Source organism: Scylla paramamosain, chromosome 20 (genome assembly GCF_035594125.1).
Source record: "Scylla paramamosain isolate STU-SP2022 chromosome 20, ASM3559412v1, whole genome shotgun sequence".
Classification (NCBI taxonomy): Eukaryota; Metazoa; Arthropoda; class Malacostraca; order Decapoda; family Portunidae; genus Scylla; species Scylla paramamosain.
The window spans coordinates 19,093,852-19,119,559 of record NC_087170.1 but is presented as its reverse complement, the minus strand read 5'-3'; the positions used below and the strand labels follow the sequence as shown (position 1 = coordinate 19,119,559).

The following is a 25,708-nucleotide window of genomic DNA, read 5'->3' as shown; positions in this document are numbered from 1 at the left end:
CAGTCTGAAATATGTCTGACATATACAATTTTCATCATTGTATGCCAATTAATGATAATTTTTTTTCTCTCTCTCTCTCTCTCTCTCTCTCTCTCTCTCTCTCTCTCTCTCTCTCTCTCTCTCTCTCTCTCTCTCTCTCTCTATATATATATATATATATATATATATATATATATATATATATATATATATATATATATATATATATATATATATATATATATATATATATATATATATATATATATATATATATATATATATATATATATATATATATATATTTTTTTTCCTTTTTCTTTTCAAACTTCCTTGAGACATGCACACTCTTATATAACTGAAGTGGCCTGCCTGATATGTTGACAGTGCATCCTTGGAGGAGTGGCTGAATGATACATGCTGAAAGGTTATGTAATATTAATGTATTTTTTTTCTGTCTTGCTATATACTTAACAGTATATAGTGTTACCTAAAGGATTTGCTTACATCTTCCTTACATGTAATATTATGAAGACTGCTATGAATACACTTCTTGTTTTGAAGCAGTAGATTTTCTTTTTAATTGCTAATGGACACATAAACTAAATTGTATAAAAGTAGATATAAAAAGAGAAGAAAAGAGTTCGGCACCTATTATGTATACTAAAACTAGGTGAATACATGCACGTTGCAATGATAATCTCATACTAGAGTTATGTTCAGTAGAGTAATTGATTTTACATTTACCACATGTACTGGAAGTACTTATTAATGACATTATGCAATTTTTCGTCTTATCAGTTCTCCTGTAACTGACTGTCTTCAGCCTCTCTCTCTCATCGCTGCAGTGTTGCATCTCATGCTATCTTCTACTGCTATTTTCATGCTAATTGCTAACTGTGTGCCTCCTCTCCTTCCTCAGCCTTTCTGCACAAGACTACTTTCTCTCACCCCCCCTTTTCTGTCTATCTTTCCAATGCAAGAGTTAACCAGTATTCTCAATCGTTCATCCCATTCTCTGGTTAACTCTGGAACTCCCTGCTTGCTTCTGTAGTTCCTCATCCTATGAATTGAACTCTTTCAAAAGGGAGATTTCAATCTGTTATCTGATTTTTCTGTTTGGCAATCATTTTTGGTAACTGGCACTCACATGGGCATTTTTTTCCTCAAAAATTTTGTTGTTGCCCTTGGCCAGTTGCTTTCTTACATAGAAAAGAAAAAAAAATTAGCAAAATGCAATTAGTAAATCTTGGGAACTCTACACTTTCTTAATTATATTCATTCATTGCTGGCATTACTGAGGAGTTAAAAGAACATTATAGCTGATGTAAATTACATGCTAAAAGCTCTAGTAACATTATCCAGTAGGTATTTTCTGATTTTGTTGGGCAATATAGCTTTTGCATCAGCCTCCTCTGATGTTTACTGAAGTATCTGTCTGTGGTGAGGTGATGGGCAGACAGCCATAAGATATCAATCTTCACTACCTTGTATTGGAAGCTGTGCATGATTTACTGTGCTTAAGCACATCCTGTGGTGGAAAGATAAGGTTGCTTTATGAGATGATATGTTGACCAGCACTGTTTTATGTAAGACTGGTATTCTTGACTGCTTGAGGTACTTGTAAATAGGAATGTAAAGCAAGGAAAGTGACTTGGTGGTGTTTACATTAGAAGGAAATTTTGAGTTGTCTGTTGTGACATTTACCTGAGTCATGAATTGAATGGAATACCTTTAGGTAGGCATTTGGATGGTCTTTCATGCTAAGAGGAGCTTCAAGTTCTGTTGTGTTTATATCTTTGAAACAAGTTTATCTGAATTACATATGGAATAGGAGACTTTCAAGACTAAATAGATAGTGATGAGTGGTGTTATCTATTTGATCAGTTGCTCATGTTAAGAGAGTCATCCCTTCCTTATTCTTTAGACTAGGAATCTGTTGGTGAATAAGTAGAATATTCATTATAGTTGTCAGAATTATAAATAAGAATGTCATATCACACAAGTAGCTAAATCATACAAGAACATTTCAATGGAAGTGAAAAAAAAAAAATCCTTTTGATGAGAAAGGTGAACACGTGGAATATGTTCTTTATGAATATATATATATATATATAAAAAGGATGCTGACAATGGTAATGATGAAATGGCTAATTTATCTTGCTTACAAGGCCATTTCTGTAGGAGGAGAAAATGTCTCATGATTCTAAATAGGAAGCTGTTTGTTTATGAGTGAAATGTGTGATTTAAATGTTATGTAACACCAGCCAAGATTTTATTTTCTTTCTTTCTTTCTTTCTTTCTTTCTTTCTTTCTTTATTTTTGCTTGCAAGGACATTATGTAGGAAGTGCAGAAAAGGAAAAAAAAAATCCCATTATTTTGATTGGGAAGCTGTGGATGTATGTCTGAAATGTGTTTTGTAAAAAGAATATAAAAGTTGATGACATGTAATGCTGACAACCCAGGCTTTATATATATATATATATATATATATATATATATATATATATATATATATATATATATATATATATATATATATATATATATATATATATATATATATATATATATATAATTTATCTTTATTTATTTATTTATTTATTTATTTATTTATTTATTTATTTATTTATTTATTTATTTATTTATTTATTTTATTTATTTTTTTTTTTTACTTTTTGCTTGGAGGAGCATTGCTGTGGGAGGGAAAAATGTAATTAATTTTGTTTGGAAACTGTTGGGGAGTAGGTGAAATATGTTTTTAGTTGTGAAAAAAATTTATGAAAAAAATTTATGAAGGGCAATGACAGGTGACACCATCAACCTGTGATAGGGCTTTGATTTCGATGGGAGGGATGATCAGACTAGTCTGCAAATTGATGAAATGCTTAGTGCTGTTGGTAAATTAAATATATTGTAGACATGAAAATAATGAATACTAACACCAAGAACACACCCATGAATGCTTTTGCCTAGATTAACCTTGCTGTTGAGATAGATTAATAAAATACATGGAACTGTAGGTGAATAATTGGAATATATATCATATATGCAAAAATATTTAAATGGTGACACTCTGTAACATCAACAGCACACCCTTTAATTTCTTTGCTCCCGGGGACATTACTGTGGGAGGGCTGATGATGCTTCCCTTTAATCATGACCCAGTGATGGGCCACTCATCAAGGGGAATAAATGGCCCAACACTGGAAGATCTGTCTTCCCAACCTTCATAGAACCTTGAGTACAACTGTAACAAAGGCATGATAGTGAGTTTGACCTTTGACTTTTTTTTTTATTGTGGAGTGTGAGAACCAGCACCCAGATTGTCTTTAGTTCACCTTAAAGGCACTGGGAGGAAAAATATGTTTGAATTTGTCAAAAGAAAGCTATGTGCATTATTATCATCTTTAAGTTTATGAAGTTTTTGGCTCACCTGAAGGTACCTGGAAGGGAAGGGATATGTTATATTGTATAAAATTTCTTTATCCTTTTATTGATATGTTAGTATTAAAAAAAAAATGTTTTTATATTTCACTGTGATGCTTTTTTTTTGTGAGTCTTGTTTGATAAGGTTTTGTGAAATATTAATTTGTTAAAGTCTCATTTAACCTTTTTACATTTTTTGTGTGGGCCTCTGTTTGGCAGGTGATAAGATAAGGCTTTGAGGTGCTTCCCTTCCCTGCCAGTAGTGGGTGGCTGGGTGGATGCATGACAGTGCTATACTGTTTCACAGAGAATGTTCATTATTCATTTGTTCATATTCATAACAATTCTTTTCCATTGCTGGTTATCAAATTGTTGTCTTTACAAATAATGAGAGCCAGGAAGTGCGGCTTGCTTCTGGTTATGTTTTTAATTTGCAGCTTCTTCATGGGAGATAAGAAACTATTATATCATTGGTGGCTTTTCACTATAGAAGCTATTATTGTGGAAACTAATAATCTAGGCCTGTATGTAGTGTGTACATTGTGTGTGTGTGTGCTTGTGTGTGTGTGTGTGTGTGTGTGTGTGTGTGTGTGTGTGTGTGTGTGTGAATGAAAATGTAGAGATGTATGTATGCTCGGTTAGTCTATAGGGGGATATACACTGATATACATTTTTTTTAATTACCTATGAGCTGAGGTGGGACACACTGCATTTATGGGCGTATTGTGGTGCAGTGGCAAGAAAACATAGACATTCCACCTGTGCACTTTTGTCCTTCATTGATCTCCTTATATGACTGTGGAATAATTGTCCCTTGGATGGTTTGGAGCCTATAAGGTCTGCCTTAAGTTAAGACTGGAAGCTTTCCTTCAGTTTGGCCCAGCTTCTCCCGTGCTGGGATGGTTTGTGGCAGAATGAGCTGTAAAGATGTGTATTCATATCATGTACTCCTCCTGACATAACTCGTTCTGATTCCCGGCTACCTGTTGTCTGGTGTTGGCAGTTCAGAGATTGTTTCACATGTATTCTGCTCATGGCTGGCTCACATTTCTCAGCTTTGATAGGGAACACTGGCTGATGTAATTGCTGCCTTTGGACTCAGCCTTCTGTTTGGTATCAACATGTTTATGTTGATTAGTCACTACTGATTGATATATCAGTTGGAGGTATGTATTATCAGGAGCTTGTTGCTGGTATGACATGTCAGTCATCAGATATAAAGCAATTTATTATTCACTGCTGTGGTGCCCCAGTGTTATAGAAGAAAGACTTGTGCCTGTCATCAAAGTCAGTCACTGGTCAGTTCTATGACATTACATTATTTCAGCAGGTGTCAGTCATCAAGGCATGGATCAGTCTTAAACAGTACTCTCTTCCATTTGTGTGTGTGTGTGTGTGTGTGTGTGTGTGTGTGTGTGTTATTGTTTTTTGTTTTCTATTTTGTTTTCCAAAATATTCAAGTTTTTATTTGTGTTGCATAAGGAAACCATATATGGCCTTGCAAGATAGGAACTTATAAGTGGATCCTGTGCCCAAAGGTTGTCCAAGAAAATGAGACAAGCATTTGTAACTTTGATATTAGGTGATCTGGAGTGACTAGCATATGCTACATTTTATTTTATTTTTTTGTTATTATTATTATAATTTTTTAAGTAAGGCCTGTATCCTGTTCAGCCCAGGATACTGTTAAATCTTTGTCGTCATTATGGGTAATGTTCTGTTCTTTCCTTCCTTAGGCAAAAATTGCCTTCCTGAATGGAGAGAGGAAGGGGCAAGAGAACCTCAAAAATGATCTTGTCAGAAGAATAAAGATGCTGGAGTATGCTCTCAAACAGGAAAGGTGAGACAGTTGCCTTCATTATCAGAAATTAAGTATCAGTTGTATTATCATAAATTTGCACCTGCATCAGGGTAGAGGAAAACAGTGAAATAGGAGGAAAGAGTATGAAGTATGTGAAAGAAAAGAGTGAGAGGAATGGGCAGATTACAGCATGCAAGAATAGACATAGAGATTCTTCTTTCCCAGTCTGGGGAAGTTCTTTGAAACATGAGCCACACATAGATAGATAGATCAGGGAAGTGACAAGTAAATACCACTGATCTCACTTTAATATCAGTGGTGTATATAAATAGAATGTGAGTTGATTAGAGGATCATTTATAGTCATTCCAGTCTTATCATGCTAATGAGGAACACATTGCAAGGGAGAAGAGCAAAAGGCTACTGGTATTTTTTTTTTATTATCATTTTGAGTTCTTGAAAGTTCAGTCAATCAGTTTGGAGAAAATGTCATGCTTTTATTGTAAACTCATGCAAGTTATGTAGGCATGGTAATCAGTAGCATGTAGAGAGTAGTACGTCAGAGATGGTGTGATAGAGGTGTAATATAAAGTAAACTGTCAAGGGAGGGAAAGTCAAGAGGAGCGATGTTTTTGGGCTTTGGTTGAGAGATGATGTGACAGCTAGTTTTGCATATGTATTTAGAAATAACTGCATTGAGAAGTTTGTAATTTTGGAAGTTTGATTAATAGGGCATAAGAACAAAGTTATAAGCATGTTGAAGTGCTAGTAGATAATTTTCCCTCAGACAAGAGCTAACTTTCAGTGCATATAAAGTGTAGACTTGTACATGTGTGGGAAGTGTAGTCTATGGTAGTGAAGGTTTGTTTGTTAAAGATGATGCTGCCAAAAGGCTGGAACATTCTAAAAAGAGCATGGTGAGGTGAATGAGCAATGTTGCTGTGTGACCTGGTCCAGTGTGCTAGGAGTTGAGAGGCATACGTTAGGATTGAGTGCATGTGTGAGCTGTGTAGGAAAAAGTATTGAGTGGGACATATTAACCTTTTGACTGCTGAGGAGAATATGACATGTTTCCTGATTTGAGTAATCTTAGATGATTTTTCTCTGATGATTTTTCAGTGCAAGAAACTGTACATTGAAAGACAAGCATGCACCTGGTGTCTTGAGTTGTCATCAGATAATAAAAGGTTGACATTTTTAAACTGTGGTAGACATTATTGTGATACTTGAATCTTAGCTTTTAGTGGATTATCTCTAAAATTTTAAGAGAAAAAAAAAAGATCAGTTGGACTTCTTTTTTTCCTTTCTGTAGATGATGATTGCAAGAAAATATTATCTGACCTTTCCATGCACACAGTTTTTGTTTGCTGCTGTTTTCTCTTTACTACTCTTATTGCCACTAATTCCATGACTTTTCTCATCACAAGATTGGTCCTCTTCCTTTTACCTATTTTTTTATTCTGATGTGTATTTTTTTCCTGTTTATCCACATGTTCAAACCATTTTAGAACCCATTACACCACTTGTGCAGCAGCTCCACAGTGTTATAATTTCATTTTCTCAGCATCATATTCTTCTTAAATAAGTTAATTGTAACCCTGCTCTACTTGGTTTCATATCAGGTACCATGGCTCTTTTGTTCAATTCCACCACCAATCCATGTTTGTAAGGCTCAGGGCACAGTATGTCAGGTTATAGTTTCATAATCTCTCCTTAACCTCTACACGCACACTCCTCCCATTCATAATCCCACCCAAGGCCCCTGTGACTCACATCCTCTACACTGCTCTTATGTAAGGCCTTCTACCATTCTCTTTTACTTGAAGAGTTGGTGCAAGTCATCAATAAATGGTGTAGAAGTTATATTGATGGGTGCTAGAATCTGGGGAACTTTTTAGCAACATTTCAGGCTTTGATGTTATGCTCTCAGTCACATTCAAGATTTGTAAGGACTGCTTATTGATTTAAAAAAAAAAAATTTTTTTTTTGCTTTTCGTTATGTAATTGTGCATGTAAAAAAAAGAAAAGACTGTTAATTCACAGATGCAGTTGCAGATAGGCAGGCATTACCCTTTTATAACAGACCCTCCCCTTTAATAATTCTCAAAAGGTTCCCAGTTATTTTATTGGATTGAGACCAACATTCCTGAACTGATAACATACCAGCTTGTGATCCTCTTCTTCATGCTGATTGGTTGTATGTTATCCAAAACTAATCACATCAATGAGTAGAGCCAGAAGCAGTATGTGTGGCTTTCAACCCTCCTCTTCATGTTTAATGCATGTAATCCCAAACAAATCCTCTAAAGACATGAATGATCCGTGCAGTCTTTGACCCTCTTTATGCTCAGATGTACCATTGGGAAAACTCTAATCTGGAATAAGAAATGCATGAAAACTGAAAATTGATGAAATATTTTGACTTTGTCAAAAAAAAGTTCATCTTCAGGCAAGAAAAGAAACTGATGCACACACAGTTGTGTTTTCATCACTCAGACTCATACCAGGTTCAAGTTTTTCAGCAGTACTTTGTTCCAGAGTAATCATAAGGGATATAAATGCTTTGGGTTTTGTTATGACCCATTATGACCCTCTGCTTCTCTCAGGGCCAAGTACCACAAGCTGAAGTATGGCACAGAGCTGGTGCAGGGGGACATGAACCCTCCTGTAGAGGAGGGTGGGGAGGAGGTGCGTGTGGATCCTGATGCCATCCTCTCCACCAACACCAATGTCTCCTGGAAGCAGTCAAGACATCTTCTTAGACAGTGAGTATGACTGTTGTTGGCTAGTTTTCATCACCATGTTTGTTTATAGCCTTCATAAGTAGCTCTTTGTAGTGTGTCTCCATTGTCATTGTTATTAAAATCATGTACTCTTCACCATCATGTCTGTATCTTCCACTGCTGCTTTTGAATGAAGTATCAACCACCACCAGCACTGCCATGTTTCATCATTTGTATGTCTGTATCCTGTCTGTTTGAAACCTCTATTATTACTACCACTGTCACCACCACCACTACCACCACTATCATCTGTTTCCTTTCTGTTCTCCTTCCTTGAATCTGGATGGTAATTGAAGTTTAACATTTTATAGTTATATTCACATCTGCTTGAACAAAGAGGATATGGTAAATAAGTGAAAGTTAACCTGTGATTCTATTGTAGGAACTCCACATAGAAGGTGTCCTATGTAATGGTGTGTCCTTCCAGATACCTTCAGGAGATAGGCTACACGGACACAATCATTGACCTACGGAGCAACAGAGTGAGGTAAGTCTTGTCTGGGAAGCATTTGGGGAGATTGTTGAGGGCTTAGATGACTGATCTTGATGTTTGGGAAGACCATCTAGATATATCACAACAAACAATAGTAGAGAATATTGGTTAAAGAATGGCTGATGTCAATATTGATATATTGAAAACATGCAGATTATATATCGATTCTGATGCTGATGCATTAATACACCACTTATGTAATGTTATCATGACCTTTATTGCACACTCACTGCTCACTTCTGTATTTAATTGTTAGTACATTTATAACTTGGTATGGTGAGGGAGTTAAAACTTGTCTGTGCAGGTCTTTGCTTGGCATCAGCAGTGGGGAGAATGAGGAGAATCACAACAGCACACCAGCAGTGAATGGTTCAGACACCACCAAGCGCCAACCAGACCCCAACCGCTGGAATGTCTCCAAAAAGGTGTCGTACAGCTGTCTTACACATTGAATTTATTTCCCATGATTTTGTTGGCCAACTTTACTCAGCACCACATTGTGTTTTTTTCTGGTACATGATGCAGTCTCTGCTTTTTCTTCACAGCCTCAGTCTACCTTGGAGGCTCAAATACGAGATGCAGAGAAGGCAGTCATGGAAAATTTTGACTTTCTAAGGTCTGAAGGTAAGGCATCTTGTTTGTGTGTATGTTCATATGTGTATTGACTAGTATTTATTTGTATTTTAATAGGATCGAATTCAAACATACAGAGGAGGAGGCAGTAGACACCTGCCGAAACGATAATTAGTCCCAGTGAGGTCTAAAGCACTGTTCAGGGGGTGCTGTGAACTTATCACTAAACCCAGCTGTGACCTCATTGAACGTTTCCTTTTGTGTCTCACAACACAAAGGGGCAGTCACAGCTTGCCCTCTAAAGACAACTCTCTTCCTCCACACAAAACTACAAGCACCTAATAACACACACACCCTTCACTCAAAAATTTCAAAATCATCATGGCCACTCCTACACCAGCCTCGGAGTCCCCATCTGGGGAGGGGACCATAAATGTCCCCAGGTCGGACTGCCTTTCTGTCGACGACCATAAGTGTCTTGACAACCCTCTCAACTTTTTCTTCATTAATTTCTGTAACATTCGCGGTCTAAGATCTAATTTTCAATCTGTAGAACAGCACCTCTCCTCTTCTAAACCTCATCTTCTTTTCCTCACTGAAACTCAGGTGTCTGAGGCAACTGACAGTAGCCTCTTTTCTGTTCCGTCCTACTTTCTCTATCCTCATTTTTGATCCAAAGCTGGATGTTGCGTTATGTGCACAATGACTTAACCTGCTCTCGTGCCCACGCTCTTGAATCTTCCGAGTTTTCCACCATCTGGCTACGACTACAGAGTCACTCTCAAACTAAATTTATCTGTGCTGTATACCTCTCGCCTAATTCCTCTGACTATAAGAAATTCTTTGACTACTTAACTTCCAAAGTGGAGCACATTCTGACCCTCTTCCCTTTTGCAGAGATCTCCATTCTTGGAGACTTCAATGTTCACCACCAGCTTTGGCTTTCCTCTCCCTTCACTGACCATCCTGGTGAACTAGCCTTCATCTTTGCTATCCTCCATGACTTAGAGCAATTGGTGCAACACCCTACTTGTATTCCTGACCATCTTGGAGATACGCCCAACACTCTTGACCTTTTCTTGACCTCTGATCCTTCTGCTTATGCTGTCACCCTTTCTTCTCTGTTAGGATCCTCCAATCACAATCTCATATCTGCATCTTGTCCTATTGCTGCAATCCCTCCTCAGGATCCCCCTAAGTGAAGGTGCCTATGGCATTTTGCCTCTGCTAGTTGGGGGGGACCTGAGGAGGTCTTAGACCCGTCTTTGTGTGCTGAGCGCATAACAGAGGTGATAATGTCTGGCCTTCCAAACCTTGGTTTAACACAGCTTGTTCTCGTGCTATACATGATAGAGAGGTGGCCCACAAAAGGTATTTAAGCCTTCCATCACCAGAATCTCATGCACTTTATATTTCTGGCTAGAACCATGCCAAGTCTGTTCTCCAACTAGCCAAAACTCCTTCCTTAACAGAAAGTGTCAAAACCTTTCAAGATCTAACTCTTCTCATGACTTCTGGTATCTAGCCAAAAATATCTCCAATAACTTTGCTTCTTCTTCTTTCCCTCCTTTATTTCAACCAGATGGCACCACTGCTTTCACATCTATTTCTAAAGCTGAACTCTTTCCTCAAACCTTTGCTAAAAACTCTTCCTTGGATTATTCTGGGCGTGTTCCTCCCTCTCCACCCTTTGACTACTTCATACTACCTATTAAAATTCTTTGCAATGATGTTTTCCATGCCCTTGCTGGCCTAAACCCTTGGAAGGCTTATGGACCCTCCTATTGTTCTCCAAAACTGTGCCTCTGTGCTTGCACCTTGCCTAGTCAAAACTCTTTTAGCTCTGTCTGTCAACATCTACCTTTCCTTCTTGCTGGAAGTTTGCCCACATTCAGCCTGTTCGTAAAAAGGGTGACCGTTCTAATCCCTCAAACTACCGTCCTATTGCTTTAATTTCCTGCCTATCTAAAGTTTTTGAATCTATCCTCAATAGGAAGATTCTTAAACATCTATCACTTCACAACCTTCTATCTGATTGCCACTTATGGGTTCCATCAAGGCTGCGCTACTGGTAATCTTCTGGCTTTCCTTACAGAGTCTTGGTCATCCTCTTTTAGAGATTTTGGTGAAACCTTTGCTGTTGTCTTGGACATATCAAAAGCTTTTGATAGAGTCTGGCACAAAGCTTTGATTTCCGAACTACCCTCCTATGGCTTCTATCCTTCTCTCTGTAAATTCATCTCAAGTTTCCTTTCTGACCGTTCTATTGCTGCTGTGGTAGATGGTCACTGTTCTTCTCCTAAATCTATTAACAGTGGTGTTCCTCAGGGTTTGGTCCTGTCACCCACTCTCTTCTTATTATTCATTAATGATCTTCTAAACCAAACTTCTTGTCCTATCCACTCCTACGCTGATGATACCACCCTCCACGTCTTTTCATAGACGTCCAACCCTTCAGGAAGTAAACATTTCACGCAGGGAAGCCACAGAACGCTTGACTTCTGATATTTCTAAAATTTCTCATTGGGGCAGAGCAAACTTGGTATTGTTCAATGTCTCGAAAACTTAATTCCTCCATCTATCAACTCGACACAACCTTCCAGACAGCTATCCCCTCTTCTTCAATGACACTCAACTGCCCCCCTCTTCTACACTGAACATCCTCGGTCTGTCCTTTACTTATAATCTGAGCTGGAAACTTCACATCTCATCTCTAGCTAAAACAGCTTCTATGAAGTTAAGCGTTCTGAGACGTCTCCACCAGTTTTTCTCACCCCCCCCCCCCAGCTGCTAACTCTGTACAAGCGCCTTATCCGTCCATGTATGGAGTATGCTTCACATGTCTGGGGGCTCATACTGCTCTTCTAGACAGGGTAGAATCAAAAGCTTTTCATCTCATCAACTTCTTTCCTCTAACTGACTGTCTTCAGTCTCTCTCTCATCACTGCAATATTGCATCTCTAGGTGTCTTCTACCGCTATTTTCATGCTAACTGCTCTTCTGATTTTGTTAACTGCATGCCTCCCCTCCTCCCGTGGCCTCGCTGCACAAGGCTTTCTTCTTTCTCTCACCCCTTATTCTGTCCACCTCTCTAACTCGAGAGTTAACCAGTATTCTCAATCATTCATCCCTTTCTTTGGTAAACTCTGGAACTCCCTGCCTGTTTCTGTATTTCCATCTTACTATGACTTGAATTCCTTCAAGAGGGAGGTTTCAAGACACTTATCCTTCAATTTTTGACTTCCGCTTTGGACCCTTTTATGGGACTGGCATTTCAGTGGACATTTTTTTTTATTGGATTTTTGTTGCCCTTGGCCAGTGTCCCTCCTACATAAAAAAAAAAGCTCATTATGTTCAAGTTTTTAAACCCATTTATCACATTTTGTTTAGATTTATTTACGATGCTTTGCATACACCACTTTTTCTTGTAATGCATTCCACTGATCCATTGCTCAGTTTAGAACACTGTTTCTACTTATCCATATCTTCTTTTTCTTAATAAATTTCTTCCTATGGCTATATTGTTCCTTTTAAGTTGACAGGTATTTTTTTATCTACTTTTTTTTTTAGGTTACATATTTTGTACACCATAATGTCTGGCATGAATACTCTTATTTAAAAAGTACTATAGCAGTTGGAAGCCATGTGGCTGTACATTGTGTGCATTGCATAGCTAATGTAGCATCGCAGCTGATGTGAACCTGCCTTAAATGTGTTGCATGTTTCACTCATGTTCTCAGGGATGGAGATGGATGAAGATGACGATGAGGAGGATGCCGAGGAAGAAGAGGATGTTCATGGTCTCAAGAGTCCGAAGGTTGCCAAAGTGAGTTTATTTTTCCCTTCCTCTTCCCTTCATTTAGTAATCTTACTTTCAAGTTTCAGTTTTTTTCTGTTTCTTGGTGTATGTGTGTTTATATGAGAGAGAGAGAGAGAGAGAGAGAGAGAGAGAGAGAGAGAGAGAGAGAGAGAGAGAGAGAGAGAGAGAGAGAGAGAGAGAGAGAGAGAGAGAAAATATTCCCTTCCTTTTAATGAACATTTATATGGCCTGAAATAGACTGGCAGGTGGCAAAAGATGAGTGGAGATTAGGGCAGGCTTTTTTTTGTCTTGTAGTGGAATCATGGAGGCTGGTAATCATGATAATATTGAATAATGAGACTTGTTCCTGTGTACCTAAGGGTGAGTGTAGTAACATACTCTCTGTTGTTGTGTACTTAGACGCTGGATGTGGATGATGTCGATGGAGAGCCTGTGGAGCTGGACCACGAATTTCCGTTTCTACCAGATGTGGAGGACAACCCACGTAAGTTACCACATGCTGGGTCCACACACTGTGCCGTGCCTTGGTGTGTGCGTGTCTGTGTGTGTGTGAATGGGTGTGAGATTGTTACTGCGGCAGGGATTGACTGAATGCCTTTTGGTTTGGTTAAGTTTGAAAGAGCAACTGGTGGGTGTGTTAGAGATGTTGCAAGATAGATATATTGTGTACTGATTTGCATTGTGAGGTAATGAAGGTTGTGTTTGGAGGTAAAGCCACAGGTGTGACTACCAGACAGGGTGTGAAGACTGGTCTGTTGTGTTGGTGGTGTTGAGGGTAAAGAGTGGTGGTGTGTGGCCACAGTTACCATGAAAGGGATACTCTAGTCACCAGTGATATGTGAAATGCCACTAATTAGTAGACTTTTGAAAACACTAAATGTTAGCTGGAAAGGTTTTTTTCCAGGTGATAGTCATCCTTTGTGAATTATTATTGCCCATAGCAGCTTGTATGTTAAGCAGGTCCTGTTGGAAACTAGAGTCATCTGAATTACCACTTAAGGGTGTGATTGGGTACAGCTTCACATCTGCAGTGGTAAAGCGTGACTGGTCAGTGATGGCTAAAGTGTCTGCCAGCTTTTTCAGAGTATTATTGGATGCAGAGGAGACACATGCTCTCCTACAAGTATAAAGATATGTTTATAGTTACAGAAAGGTTTTTAACACATTATTTTGTATGTATAGTCTTTATATAACTTTGATTGGCATTTGCTCTCCAAATTTTAAACCGATGGCATTGCATGAAAGCTGTGGATAATTACCATGGAGCTTATTTATCCCACTGTGCCTAAGCTGTCTAATGAGACTTGGTTAGTTAAAGGAGGTATTCCAGTAGTAAACTGTAGAAAATTACAACTTTATTTTTATTTTTTCAGTTAGCCATGACACTTAGGTAGTGGTAGTTAGTGGCAAGAGTTAGCCTCATCTTCAGTCAGTCCTTAATCCTCATCACCTCATCATTCCATGAAAGAAGAATCGTGTGACTTCTGGCTGTGGGTGGTTCATCCCCTTGGTTGTTTCTCAACTCTTCCTGGTGGAGTATTATGACTGACTGTGCCTTCAGTTGTAATTAACTTGGGAATGCTGAGTCTGCCTTATTGATCATTTTTGCTTTCTGCTTTATATATCTTTACCAGTCAAGTATTGCATTCCATTTGTGGCTGACAGAATTATCTTCAGGATATAAAATTAATTAGGTAATCATGTTAAGGAAGTCTGTGTCTATTTTATTGTATTTTGTGCACATGTTCACTCTTGTCTGTATTTAGTCCATAAGGACATTCAAAAAGCAATCAGTATCTTGTAGCACTTGGCTACTTTACCTTCCCACAGGAGTCTCCATACCTCAACTCAAAAAGATTTGTAATCACAGTTAAAGTGACCTTTAGTCTTAACACTAAAAGCAGAATTTACATAGTTGTTTTTCACTTTATCACTTGCTACAATAGGAGACTGGCAGGAGGAATATTTACAAGGTAAATGTGATCAGTTAAGACTGTCCCTTGTAGTCTGTCTTGGCCCACCATACACAAGTCTCAGAGCCAAGTTCATGTTGATTCCCAAGGTTAAAATCCTGCCCCGCTGTGACGTCATAAAACACCAACCTGCGACTGCTGCAGCTAGCCTGAATTACCTAGTGTAGGGAAGACGGTACATGCTTGCCTCATTACCATGTGTTTGCATGTATTTCTCAGTGTTTTGTTACATGATATTTTGGTACTGATTACTCTTGATTTTTTTGTATATAGTTCCTTAGTGGACTACCTTGTATGCATTCAGTAAACATTTGATAGCTTAGAATCATGCCGTCTGTTTGTGGGAACTCTTGACTAACCTAGCATTCAGCCTCTCATGGATCCATGCTCATACTAAGCTTGCCTGGTTGTAAGGGAACACTGTATTCAAGTAGGAAACCCTCCTTTTTTTTTAAATTTATTTATTAATTAATTTATTTTTGCTAGTAGTAATTGTGAGGGAGGAGAATTTGTAAATGTAGACAAAATTTTATTTTTACATGGATTAAATTCAAAATGGTAAAATCTTAACAGAACTTTAGGTCATATTGAAGTAGGCTAAATGTAAGTGATAGTGAATAAATAACTGAAAGTTTAGAAATTACAGGTAAGTTGGTGTGTGTGTGTGTGTGTGTGTGTGTGTGTGTGTGTGTGTGTGTGTGTGTGTGTGTATATATATATATATATATATATATATATATATATATATATATATATATATATATATATATATATATATATATATATATATATATATATATATATATGCTGAAATGTGTGGTCACTGGATGACTTTTAAAAGGAATATTGCATTTTGACAAGTAACAGGCATGTTTCAGCAAATGTTACGCTTCATTGTTAGAATAAAGTAGTAAATTACTAGAGCAAGAAATTCAAGGAGAGCAAATGGATAGAATGTGGTTGAGTATTGTTAAGTATTTGAATTGTATTTGATAATTTTTTTTTATGCCACCCACTAAGAATAATTTCTCCTCTCTGTGTTACATTCTTGTAGGATGACAAGTTAAAACAAAGCCAAGCACAACATGACCACAAGAACAACAACAATACTAGCACTCACGTCACTATTGGCTTCACATTGCTGATAGGTTCTAAATGCTTTGGAAGCTTAATCATACGTAGGAAGTAAAAAAAAAAAAGGAGGGTTTATTTTATGAAAAATGCTATAAACTTGGTAAAAGCTGAAAGTTTTGGTTGTTGGTTTCAAGTTAGTGCTTGAACACTTGTGTTGTTTTGCATCTTTGCTTCTTGTTTTGGTGGTGTATATGGGGTAGGCATCATTCAGAGGTGCCCTCATGTGTGGTTAGGATTCAGTTATGCCATGCCTTGTTGGGGGTGAAGTGTTGTGTTAAGAGATGGGGAGCAAGTTGATATTGAAGGCACAGAAGTAGTGTTGGCGGAATGTGTTTTCCTTGTGGGTGTTGGTGAAGTGACCACAGAGAAGGTTGTGGTGGTGATAATGTCTTGTGATGTCAAGAGCTCCTCAAAGAAAGACCGGCTAAGGTTGCAACCACAAGAGCAGTGTGTTGTCCCTTGCAGTTTGCTTATTGCTTGTTGGCTCAGCCCTTCATAGTGTGCTGCCTTCAGAATCTGGACATTGATGAGATTATTGAAATAATTATCTGAAATTGCTCTGAATGAAATTGACAGCATCATTTACTTTGTGGGGAAAAAAATTGCAGTTTTAGGTTAACCCTAAACTTGTGAGAATATAGTGCAACCTTGTTATTATTACAATATATACTCTTAATATGCAGGATATAAAAATCATTTCTAGAAATATGTTTTGTAATTTTTCTATTTAATTTTTTATTAGGTTAATTTTTATTACATCACATTTGAAGACAAACATGGTTTTAATGTGCAGCTACATAAATACTTTGATAGCTAACCTTTATGGTTGGGGGTCTTGGGTATGAGGCAAAATGATTTTGCAAAATTTTTGCTTCATTATTATTATTATTATTATTATTATTATTATTATTATTATTATTATTATTATTATTATTATTATTATTATTATTGGTTGTTAATGTTTATATTGTTTATATGGATGGTGTTGTAAAGGAGGTGAATGGAAATTTGTTTGAAGTTTGAGTCTGATGAATGCTGATAGTAGAGAGTGGAGTAAGAGTCTGCTATTTTTTGCAGATGATAATAGTTTATTATCTGTTAGCAACTAGCTGGTACAGTGGAAGTGCGTGCAGCTGCTATTGTGTGGTTGTGCATTTGAGTCTCACTTAGGTTCAAATTCTTTCACTTGTTAGATGCTACTGCTCCCTGTGAGCAAGGGCTTTCTACTGATGCAGCCATAGCCAGGGCTCACTCATGTTTCATTTGGGTGAAGGGGGTCCCTGGGTTACCCATCATGCATGTGATGGACAGTTGTAAGTGTGTGTGTGCTTTCCCATCACTCTGTCACCCATTAGGTGACCTTCAACCTTTTTAGCAGATTCTGAGGCAAGATTGAGACAACTGGTTGAATAGGTTAGAAGGGTGTGGACAAACAAAGAGAGGGAGTGTGAAAAAGACTGATAGTAAAATAAAGAAGTATACAAGGACAATAGTAAAATAAAGAAGTATACAAGGACAATAGATAGAACAAGGGTGAATGTAGATTTGAATGTTAAGTTGCATGAGAAGGTAAACTGTCTAAAGTATCTAGTGTATCTATCAGTATATGATTAGATTTACAGGTCAAGTTCAGAATGCATGAAGTGGAGAATAATGAGTAATATTTAGTTACGTCTCTTGGAATGAATGCAGAGACAAAATCATATGATGATGTGTTGTTACTGACTGTATTGTTTGAGATGGAAACATGGAACTTAGGGACAAAGAGAAGAGATTGAATGTAATGGAAATAGAATATCCAAGGAACATGTCTTGAGTAATTTGTATGGATAAAGTGAGAAATTAAATGTGAACAATTGTTGAAAGAATGTTGACAGATTTTGAAGAACAGGGAGTAGTGTGATGGTTTGTGTGTATAGAGGATAGAAAAGTATTATTGGTGAAGGGATAGCTAGATTGGATGTGAGAGGTGCATATCCAAGGAAGAGACTGTGAAGATGATTAGACGATGAAAATAGTGTTAGATGCAAGAGGGATGTTTGTTGAACAAGGACGAATTGTTGTGCATAATAAGGTGAATGGATAGAAGTACTGAGTGTATGGATAAGACATTGTCATGAGAACCTTTATGGGAGATTTGCCCGCATCTAGTGTAATTGGCCGATTTTACCAGATGCAGGAAAAGGGCTGTCATGATGGCTTAGTGCGGCTTGAATGGTTTTGCTGCTGGGCCTTGATGTAGAGACCTGGATGTACTGTACAACTGAGCCCTTAGCAGGTGTGGTCAGTGAGGTTCTTTGCCTCTTCAAATGAGAATGAGAATGCAGTTTTGTCTTCACAAGTGTGTGTGTGTGTGTGTGTGTGTGTGTTGGGGACAGATTGTCTTCTCTGCTTCATTGTGTGGGGATGTTTGCCTGGCATGTAGGTTGATATATTATTACACATTATTCATTGGGTTTCTTTTAGTAGGAGGAGTCTGTGTCTTGAATTTCCTCAACTTTTTAAGTGTTCCCCTTTAATGCTTTTCTGGAAGTGACTTAAGGAATTAATTTGCTTAATTATTTTTTTTATACCACTTCATGCCCGACTAGTGGATGAAATTTTTCTTATAGACAGTTAATAATTTCCTTGACAAATTCCAGCTAATACTGAACAGAGATTACTGGTAACAAACTCAGTTGTGGACTCTTTATTTATAGATATCACACTATGGCTGTTTTATTTGGGTTATCAAATGAAAGTTTTCATCTGCCCGGTGTTTACTTTTTATTAGATATGGTCAATTATAGGGTATTTTTGAATGGGGGCAAATGTGGGGTGGATCCATTTGTATTCTTGAGCCTGAATATAGGAAACTAGACTTTGGCCAGGATGTTTGTCTATGCTGGAGGACAGAAGACTGAAGGGCTGGTGCTCCATGAGGCTTTGAGCATCTAGGGCTACAGACCCTTACCAGTATGGCTTGTGTTACTATAGTGGTAATGCTCATCACTCGGCTTCCCTTAAGTTGCTTCTCTGGATTTTTGTTATTGCTTATTCTTTATGAAATAATTTTATTTACATTTTGTTCCAGTTTTGTAATTATTAATGTTATTACTATGAAGAAGAAATAGCCATCGATACAGTAAAATCCCTCTTATTATCTGGCATTAACGGGACTGCCGACATGCCAGTACTTGAATAGAAGTGAAATTATGTCCACAATCACCACCCTACACTCACGCATCTTACCATAACAAAGATCAGCTGATTGCTGTGCCACGCGTCGCCACCTGCGCTGCCACCTCACACTCACCAACACACAGTTGTAGCATTGGGCCTGTAATTGTGACTCCTTCTGATCTTTACAAGCAGAACCACTCAAATAACACTTTGTCCATCATTTCACCATGATGATACTGCAGTGTGTGACGATTTTCCGCTGCCTTTGGGGTGTCGGTGGCTTTCATGTAATCCCGCAACTTTTTCGTTTGGGATTTAACGTCATAAATAGTTGATGAGCCCACACCATATTCCGACATTAGTTGCTGTCTGCTTTCACCTCTCTCTAATCGTCGACAAATGTCTACCTTCTGTTTAAGTGTAAGCACAACACGCTTCCTCTTTTCTACAACTTTAGGCAAGATGAAAGCGTCATACATACACTGAGTAAACACAGTGCAGTGGGCCGTGGGTGGTGCGAAACAGTGTGCTCTGGTGGCGAGGGGACAAAGTATGCCTCGCGCAGGAATTTTAATCAATTTTATGAGTACACATTGATTTTTTATTGATTTTAAGGCTTGGGGAAAAATGTGGCGGACACTTGAAGCTGCTGGATACTCGAATGCCGGATGAGAGGGATTTTACTGTACTAAGTTTGCATTCTTGCCCAAGTGAAGAAAATAACTAGTTAAAGTTAAAGCACATGCTTCTTATTATGTTTGTCATCATCTTTAGATATCTTTTCTTTGTAGGATGACATGATTTTGTTTATTACTGTTTATTTACTACTACCGATCAGAAAAATTTTGTAGATGATGAAGATTTGGATATTATATGGTGTAGATGTTTCAGACTCACTGTCTTTTTATAATCATCACAATTTTGTTACTTTTTGTTTTACTGAGTTTTGAAGAACATGTTTCAGTTCTACACTGGCAAGTCTAATGGTATCACCCAGAATGACTTAGCTTGTGTAAGAGATGAGTCAAGGCAGACAACATAGAGGCATGCATCACCATAGCATGTGGGACAGCCTAACCCCTTGAGAGATGCTTCATGGTGATTTTTTCTGAATGTTTTGATACTTTATAGAATATATGCCGCAAAATATATAAGATCGTCGCCCCAAATGCACTTACTGTTCTAATCATAATATTTTGAGGGTACAGTATTCTCAGTTAAATATGTTTAACACTGTTTGATACTGCATAGTATGAGTTCTCTACATCAAAATACAGCAGAAAGGTGTGCCTTTATTTGGTATTTTTCTTTTGTGTAATACCTGAATTTTGGGGAAACCATTGTTGTCACTTTACTTGGGCAATTATTATTATTATTATTATTATTATTATTATTATTATTATTATTATTATTATTATTATTATTATTATTATTATTATTATTATTATTATTATTATTATTATTATTACTACTACTACTACTACTACTACTACTACTACTACTACTACTACTACTACTACTACTACTACTACTACTACTACTACTACTACTACTACTACTACTACTACGACTACTACCATTACCATCATGACCATCATCACCATTATAATATTATTTTATTATTATTGTTGTTGTTTTGTTATTGATTTATTTGTATATATTCCTTGACCAAGGAATTAAGAAAACTTTTCTTTAAAAACTTTTTACATTGATAAAAACTTTTTATATTGTTTTGCAAATTTTTTTGAGTTTTGAGAAAGTGTAAAGAGTTTTCTAAAATAATGTTGTAGGGCTGAAGCTTTTTTTTGTTATTGGCTCAACAAAATGCAAACAGTGGCCAATATGGGCATGAATTGTTCACCTTTATTAAGCTTGTGGCCCCAGCCTGCCTCTCCTGGGCCCCCTGTCGTTCCTTGGTGCAGAACAAATGCAAGATGTGATAGGATCCCAGAGTATTTGGTGTGTGTGTGTGTGTGTGTGTGTGTGTGTGTGTGTGTGTGTGTGTGTGTGTGTGTGTGTGTGTGTGTGTGAGAGAGAGAGAGAGAGAGAGAGAGAGAGAGAGAGAGAGAGAGAGAGAGAGAGAGAGAGAGAGAGAGAGAGTGAGAGAGAGAGAGAGAGAGAGAGAGAGAGAGAGAGAGAGAGAGAGAGAGAGTGAGTGAGTGAGTGAGTGAGTGAGTGTGTGAGTGTGTGTGTGTGTGTGTGTGTGTGTGTGTGTGTGTGTGTGTGTGTGTGTGTGTGTGTGTGTGTGTGTGTGTGTGTGTGTGTGTGTGTGTGTGTGTGCATGCATGTGTGTGTGCTCTTTTCCCCCCTCTGGTCTCCTCACAAGTGGTGTTGACAGCTATGGTTTATTTTGCTGTGGTGTGGTGGCGCCTGTGTGCTCTGTAGCGCACCTGGTGGGCGGGCGTAGGGCCACCTGGACGGGCGCCCGGCGCAGGGCGGAGCTGGAGGGGGAGGAGGAGGAGGGGATGCAAGGCATTGAGGAGGCAGAGGAGGGGAGGCTCTCAGCATACCGTGGGGACTGGGCTGGGCCTCCTCCCCCCCTGGAGGCTCTTAAGGCCAGGTACCGGGCAGCGGTGGGGGCGAGGGGCAGTCCTTCCCCCCCGCATGCTCCTCCCTCCCCACCACCCACCACTGCCACACCCACCACCACCATCACCACCACTACCACCACCACAACCACCACCACCACTGTCCACACCAGTAAGTCCCTCCTCGCTCACCACCTCTTAGTCTGACCACACGCCTCCCACTCGGTTATGGCTGCTGGCTGCCCTACACAACAGTCACTCCTGGTCAGATCAAGGAATGAAAAGAAGAACATTCATTAGGCATAGTTTTGGGCTCTTCTTGGCTCCTAGTAATTACAACTATTCTAAATTCTTGAGTGCACTTTGGGAATGTTTAGGGGCACTTTACTTGAATCAGTCACCTCCCTTGAAATCACCTTGACTGGTTCTGGTCTGATGGTTGAAGGTTTAATACTAATGATTCCTGAGATCAAAGACCCAGGTCAAGTTTGTAAGTGATTGGCTAGCTATTTTTGAGGACCCGAATATTAGCTAAGTAACCGATTACCCTTATGTATGTAGCAGCAACAGTTGAGGTGATTCCTTAAAAAGTGTGAGGAGATGTGGTCATTTTGGATCTTGTATAGTTTATTGTTCTTTTTTCCTCTGGTGGTGCTGGTGGTCACTGCGGTACACCTCATTGTGATCAGTTCGCTTGACTTCCCACTCATTTGCTTTTGTTGGTGATGCTGTGTCTTGAGTCAGAGTTTTGAGTAGCATGTAACATTTCAGCAGCAAGGAATAGCCCATGTAAGGTGCTTCAATTGTACATAAGCAAGGATACCAACAAATTAATGTGCCCAAGCTCAGTTCTTGTACTCTCTCTGCCTCACCAGGCCCAGCTAGCTGCGTTGCACCATATATTACAGAAGGAAAAAGTGGTGACTATAAAATGGCAACACATTTATGTGTTGAGTGTTTACCTGGGCTCTTCCTTTCCCTCTGGTGCTGGTGGTTGATGGTGATGCATTTTGCCCTCTCAGTTGCAGACACTTTCTTCTTTATGCTTGAGCTTGGCATGAAGTGAAAAGACAAAAGTGCTCCACATGTGATGAGTAGGTTTTGGAGGTCTTGCTGTGCTTGCCCTCTGTTGGTTATTTTACTTGGTATTTCCCTGTGTTACAGGCTTGCAAGCTTGTACATATGTCATTGTATATTGCTATTATTTTTCAGATTTCAACATTTGCTCATTACCTATTGTACACTACCTTTTGGTCTTTATAGAATAATAATTAATCTGTGTAGTTTACTTCATTCAAGAGCTTGTATATAGCTAAAAGTACCTTTGTAAATTGGACTGTTGTCCAATAACATGAGTTGAATAAAATTAGCAGTTAGTGAATAGTGAGAAGTAATTGAGGTGATATCACCAATGCTGTAATGCCACAGGATGTTAATTTGAAACACTAAGGCTGCTTTCAGTATAGGTCAACTTTTGGGTAGAGTAGGACATATTGGGTGCCTAAATATGTGACTACTTAGCTAAGGTGACAAAAGTAATACAGTTATTGTTGTTGGGCTTCATAGCACCTGGTTGTGCTGGCTTAGCACTGAAGTGTGGCAGAACAACGTAGAGTTGCCATTGTGTCATACAGTGCTATCAGCAAACGACCAATGCCTTACACAGTAGGACCTTCTGCAGTATCCACTCAGCCTGTGCTTTCCTGAGTTATGATTCCTTTCTGAAGGCTCATTGTCTTTCCTGCAGCTGGTGTGATGGGGTTTGGGCCAGCCAGGCGAGGGTACGGAGGTCCTGGAGGTGAGGATGATGCCCTAGTGGAGGGCCTCGGGGAGCTGGCACAGCTTACTGTCAATAATGAAGCAGATGCTTCGTATGATGTAAGTATTTAGATGTTTTGTGCTGTCACCATCAACTTGATTGCTCTCTTTATGAGTGCCATGACCTTTGATTCTTAAGGTTTCCCTGGTATCTTGACAAATATTTAAAAAAATTGTCTTTCCCTAATGTGAGTGCTTTTTTTTACAGATTTCATCAACCAAAGAAAATTTTAGGAAGACGTGGACGGCCAAATATACCTTACGCTCACACTTTGATGGAGTGCGGGCACTCTGTTTCCACCCCCAGGAACCCACTCTTATCACAGCCTCTGAGGATGCAACGCTCAAACTCTGGAACTTGCAGAAAACTGTGCCAGCTAAGAAGTAAGGGTCATTGTTGTCTCACTCAGCTCTTGAGCTTGTTGGCTGTGAGAGATGTGGCTGTAGACTTAGAGTATTTGTAAATGTAAAATTACAGTGTCTGAATAAGAAAACATTGATTGTAGAAAACCACACATCTTTGGAATAAAAGCATAGTGTAATGCAGTTTAAGGTTGTGTGGTGAGAAGTGCTTGTGACACTGAAATTTTTCCACTGTAGTTTGATATCAGACTAGATACAGGTAGCTAGGGAATATCGATCATCTGCAAACAGTAAAGAACATAATCTCTACCTCAGGTCTGCCTCCTTGGATGTAGAGCCTGTGTACACCTTTCGGGGCCACCTGGGCCCTGTGCTGTGTCTGGCCATGAGTGGGGATGGGGAGAAGTGCTATTCTGGTGGCATAGATGGAACCATACGCATCTGGAACATCCCATCTTCTAACATAGATCCTTATGACTCTTACGGTGAGTCTTGTTAGTGGGTTGATCTGTCTGACTTCATATCTGTCTGTTGTTCTACATATATATGTGTCTGCTTTAAACCCTTTTTTGTGGAACTTCCTTGAGGAGGTGGTCACAATAGAAATTTGTGATTGTTTATGCCTAAGGACTTCACCCTACACACCAATCCACCATCCTCTTATCCTCAACCTGTCTCAGGTATTTAGGCACTCGGTTCACAAATTTTCAAATTTTTTTATAAATAGTCTTTATGTTATCTATTTATTTTGACTATCATCTTGAATTCCAATATATTTTGACTATCATCTTGAATTCCAATAAATGAGTGGTCAAAATTGAAGAGTTTTATGTTTATATGCTTTGGTTTCATTCTTGCTTACCAGTCCTGTCTTTGTCATAATCTTTCCTATCAAGTTAATATGTCACCTTTGTGTACCTCTTGATGAAATTAATGGTTTGAATATTTTGAGCAGAGCCAAGTGTGGTGGCTGGCAGCTTATCTGGGCACACGGATGCCGTCTGGGGCCTCACCTTCAACCCGCAGCGGCAGCACCTCATCTCCTGTGCTGCCGATTCCACTGTTAGATTGTGGTCAGCTGACACCCGCTCTCCTCTGCTCTACACATATTCTGTGGAGAGAGGTGTGTTGGATAGGCTTTGTTGTTTGCTGCTCCGGTAGAAGCTTCTTGACATTTAGTTTTAGTACTAAAAAGAGAACACTGCTGTAGCCATATTATACAGCAGGGAAAGGCATAAAGTGAAAAAATAACCTCATGAAAGATTTGGTTGACATTGTCAGTTTGTTATCAGATTTACATACCTGCATGTACTTGAGGTTCATTTCATGTAGCTGATTAATATTTTTTGGAGTGGAGTGGTAGGGAAGAGTACTTGTTATGAAGAAGCCTTGTCCTGGACCAAATTGTTCAAGTTGTGCTACTGATCCCCATAAAATGAGGTCAGGAATATTATCTTTTCTCTGTTGGGGACCAAGTGTTAAGACAGTGATGTAAATGAGTGTGAACGTAAAAGTTGTGTGCTCTGTTTTAGTTACCACCCTTCTTTGGGGAGACAGCTTTGGTATATGTCTTTGGCATATGTATGTATGTATGTTTTAATGTTTGCTGATCTTCTTTGTTGTGTTTCCAGATGGCATACCCACCTCGGTTGACTTTGTTTATGAGTCAAGTAACCAGTTTGTGTGTAGCTTCAATACTGCCAACTGTGTCATCTTTGACCTGGAGACCGGCAAGCCTGTGATGCGGCTGGACACAGAACCTGACCAGGGCAGCAATTCCATCAGTCGACAGATAAACAGAGTAAGTCTGAAGCCCCACCTTGTAGGGCCACCAGACACTGCAGCTCCATAG

The 25,708-nt window shown here is 38.7% G+C and overlaps 1 protein-coding gene across 3 annotated transcripts in view; it reads left to right on the top strand.

Moving 5' to 3' along the window:
• LOC135110555 (striatin-3-like) overlaps positions 1–25,708 on the top strand; it is a 33,552-nt gene that overhangs the window by 1,276 nt on the left and 6,568 nt on the right. For 2 of the 3 annotated variants that reach the window (XM_064022979.1, XM_064022980.1), the window contains exons 2-15: positions 5,146–5,249; positions 7,816–7,974; positions 8,420–8,479; positions 8,790–8,910; positions 9,031–9,109; positions 12,799–12,884; positions 13,278–13,362; positions 14,825–14,851; positions 21,533–21,847; positions 23,423–23,553; positions 23,702–23,877; positions 24,172–24,341; positions 24,812–24,979; positions 25,488–25,657. In XM_064022979.1, coding sequence (XP_063879049.1) covers positions 5,146–5,249; positions 7,816–7,974; positions 8,420–8,479; positions 8,790–8,910; positions 9,031–9,109; positions 12,799–12,884; positions 13,278–13,362; positions 14,825–14,851; positions 21,533–21,847; positions 23,423–23,553; positions 23,702–23,877; positions 24,172–24,341; positions 24,812–24,979; positions 25,488–25,657 — 1,851 coding nt within the window. The remainder of the gene's footprint in view (positions 1–5,145; positions 5,250–7,815; positions 7,975–8,419; positions 8,480–8,789; positions 8,911–9,030; positions 9,110–12,798; positions 12,885–13,277; positions 13,363–14,824; positions 14,852–21,532; positions 21,848–23,422; positions 23,554–23,701; positions 23,878–24,171; positions 24,342–24,811; positions 24,980–25,487; positions 25,658–25,708) is intronic. The other variant, XM_064022981.1, reaches the window with a different exon arrangement.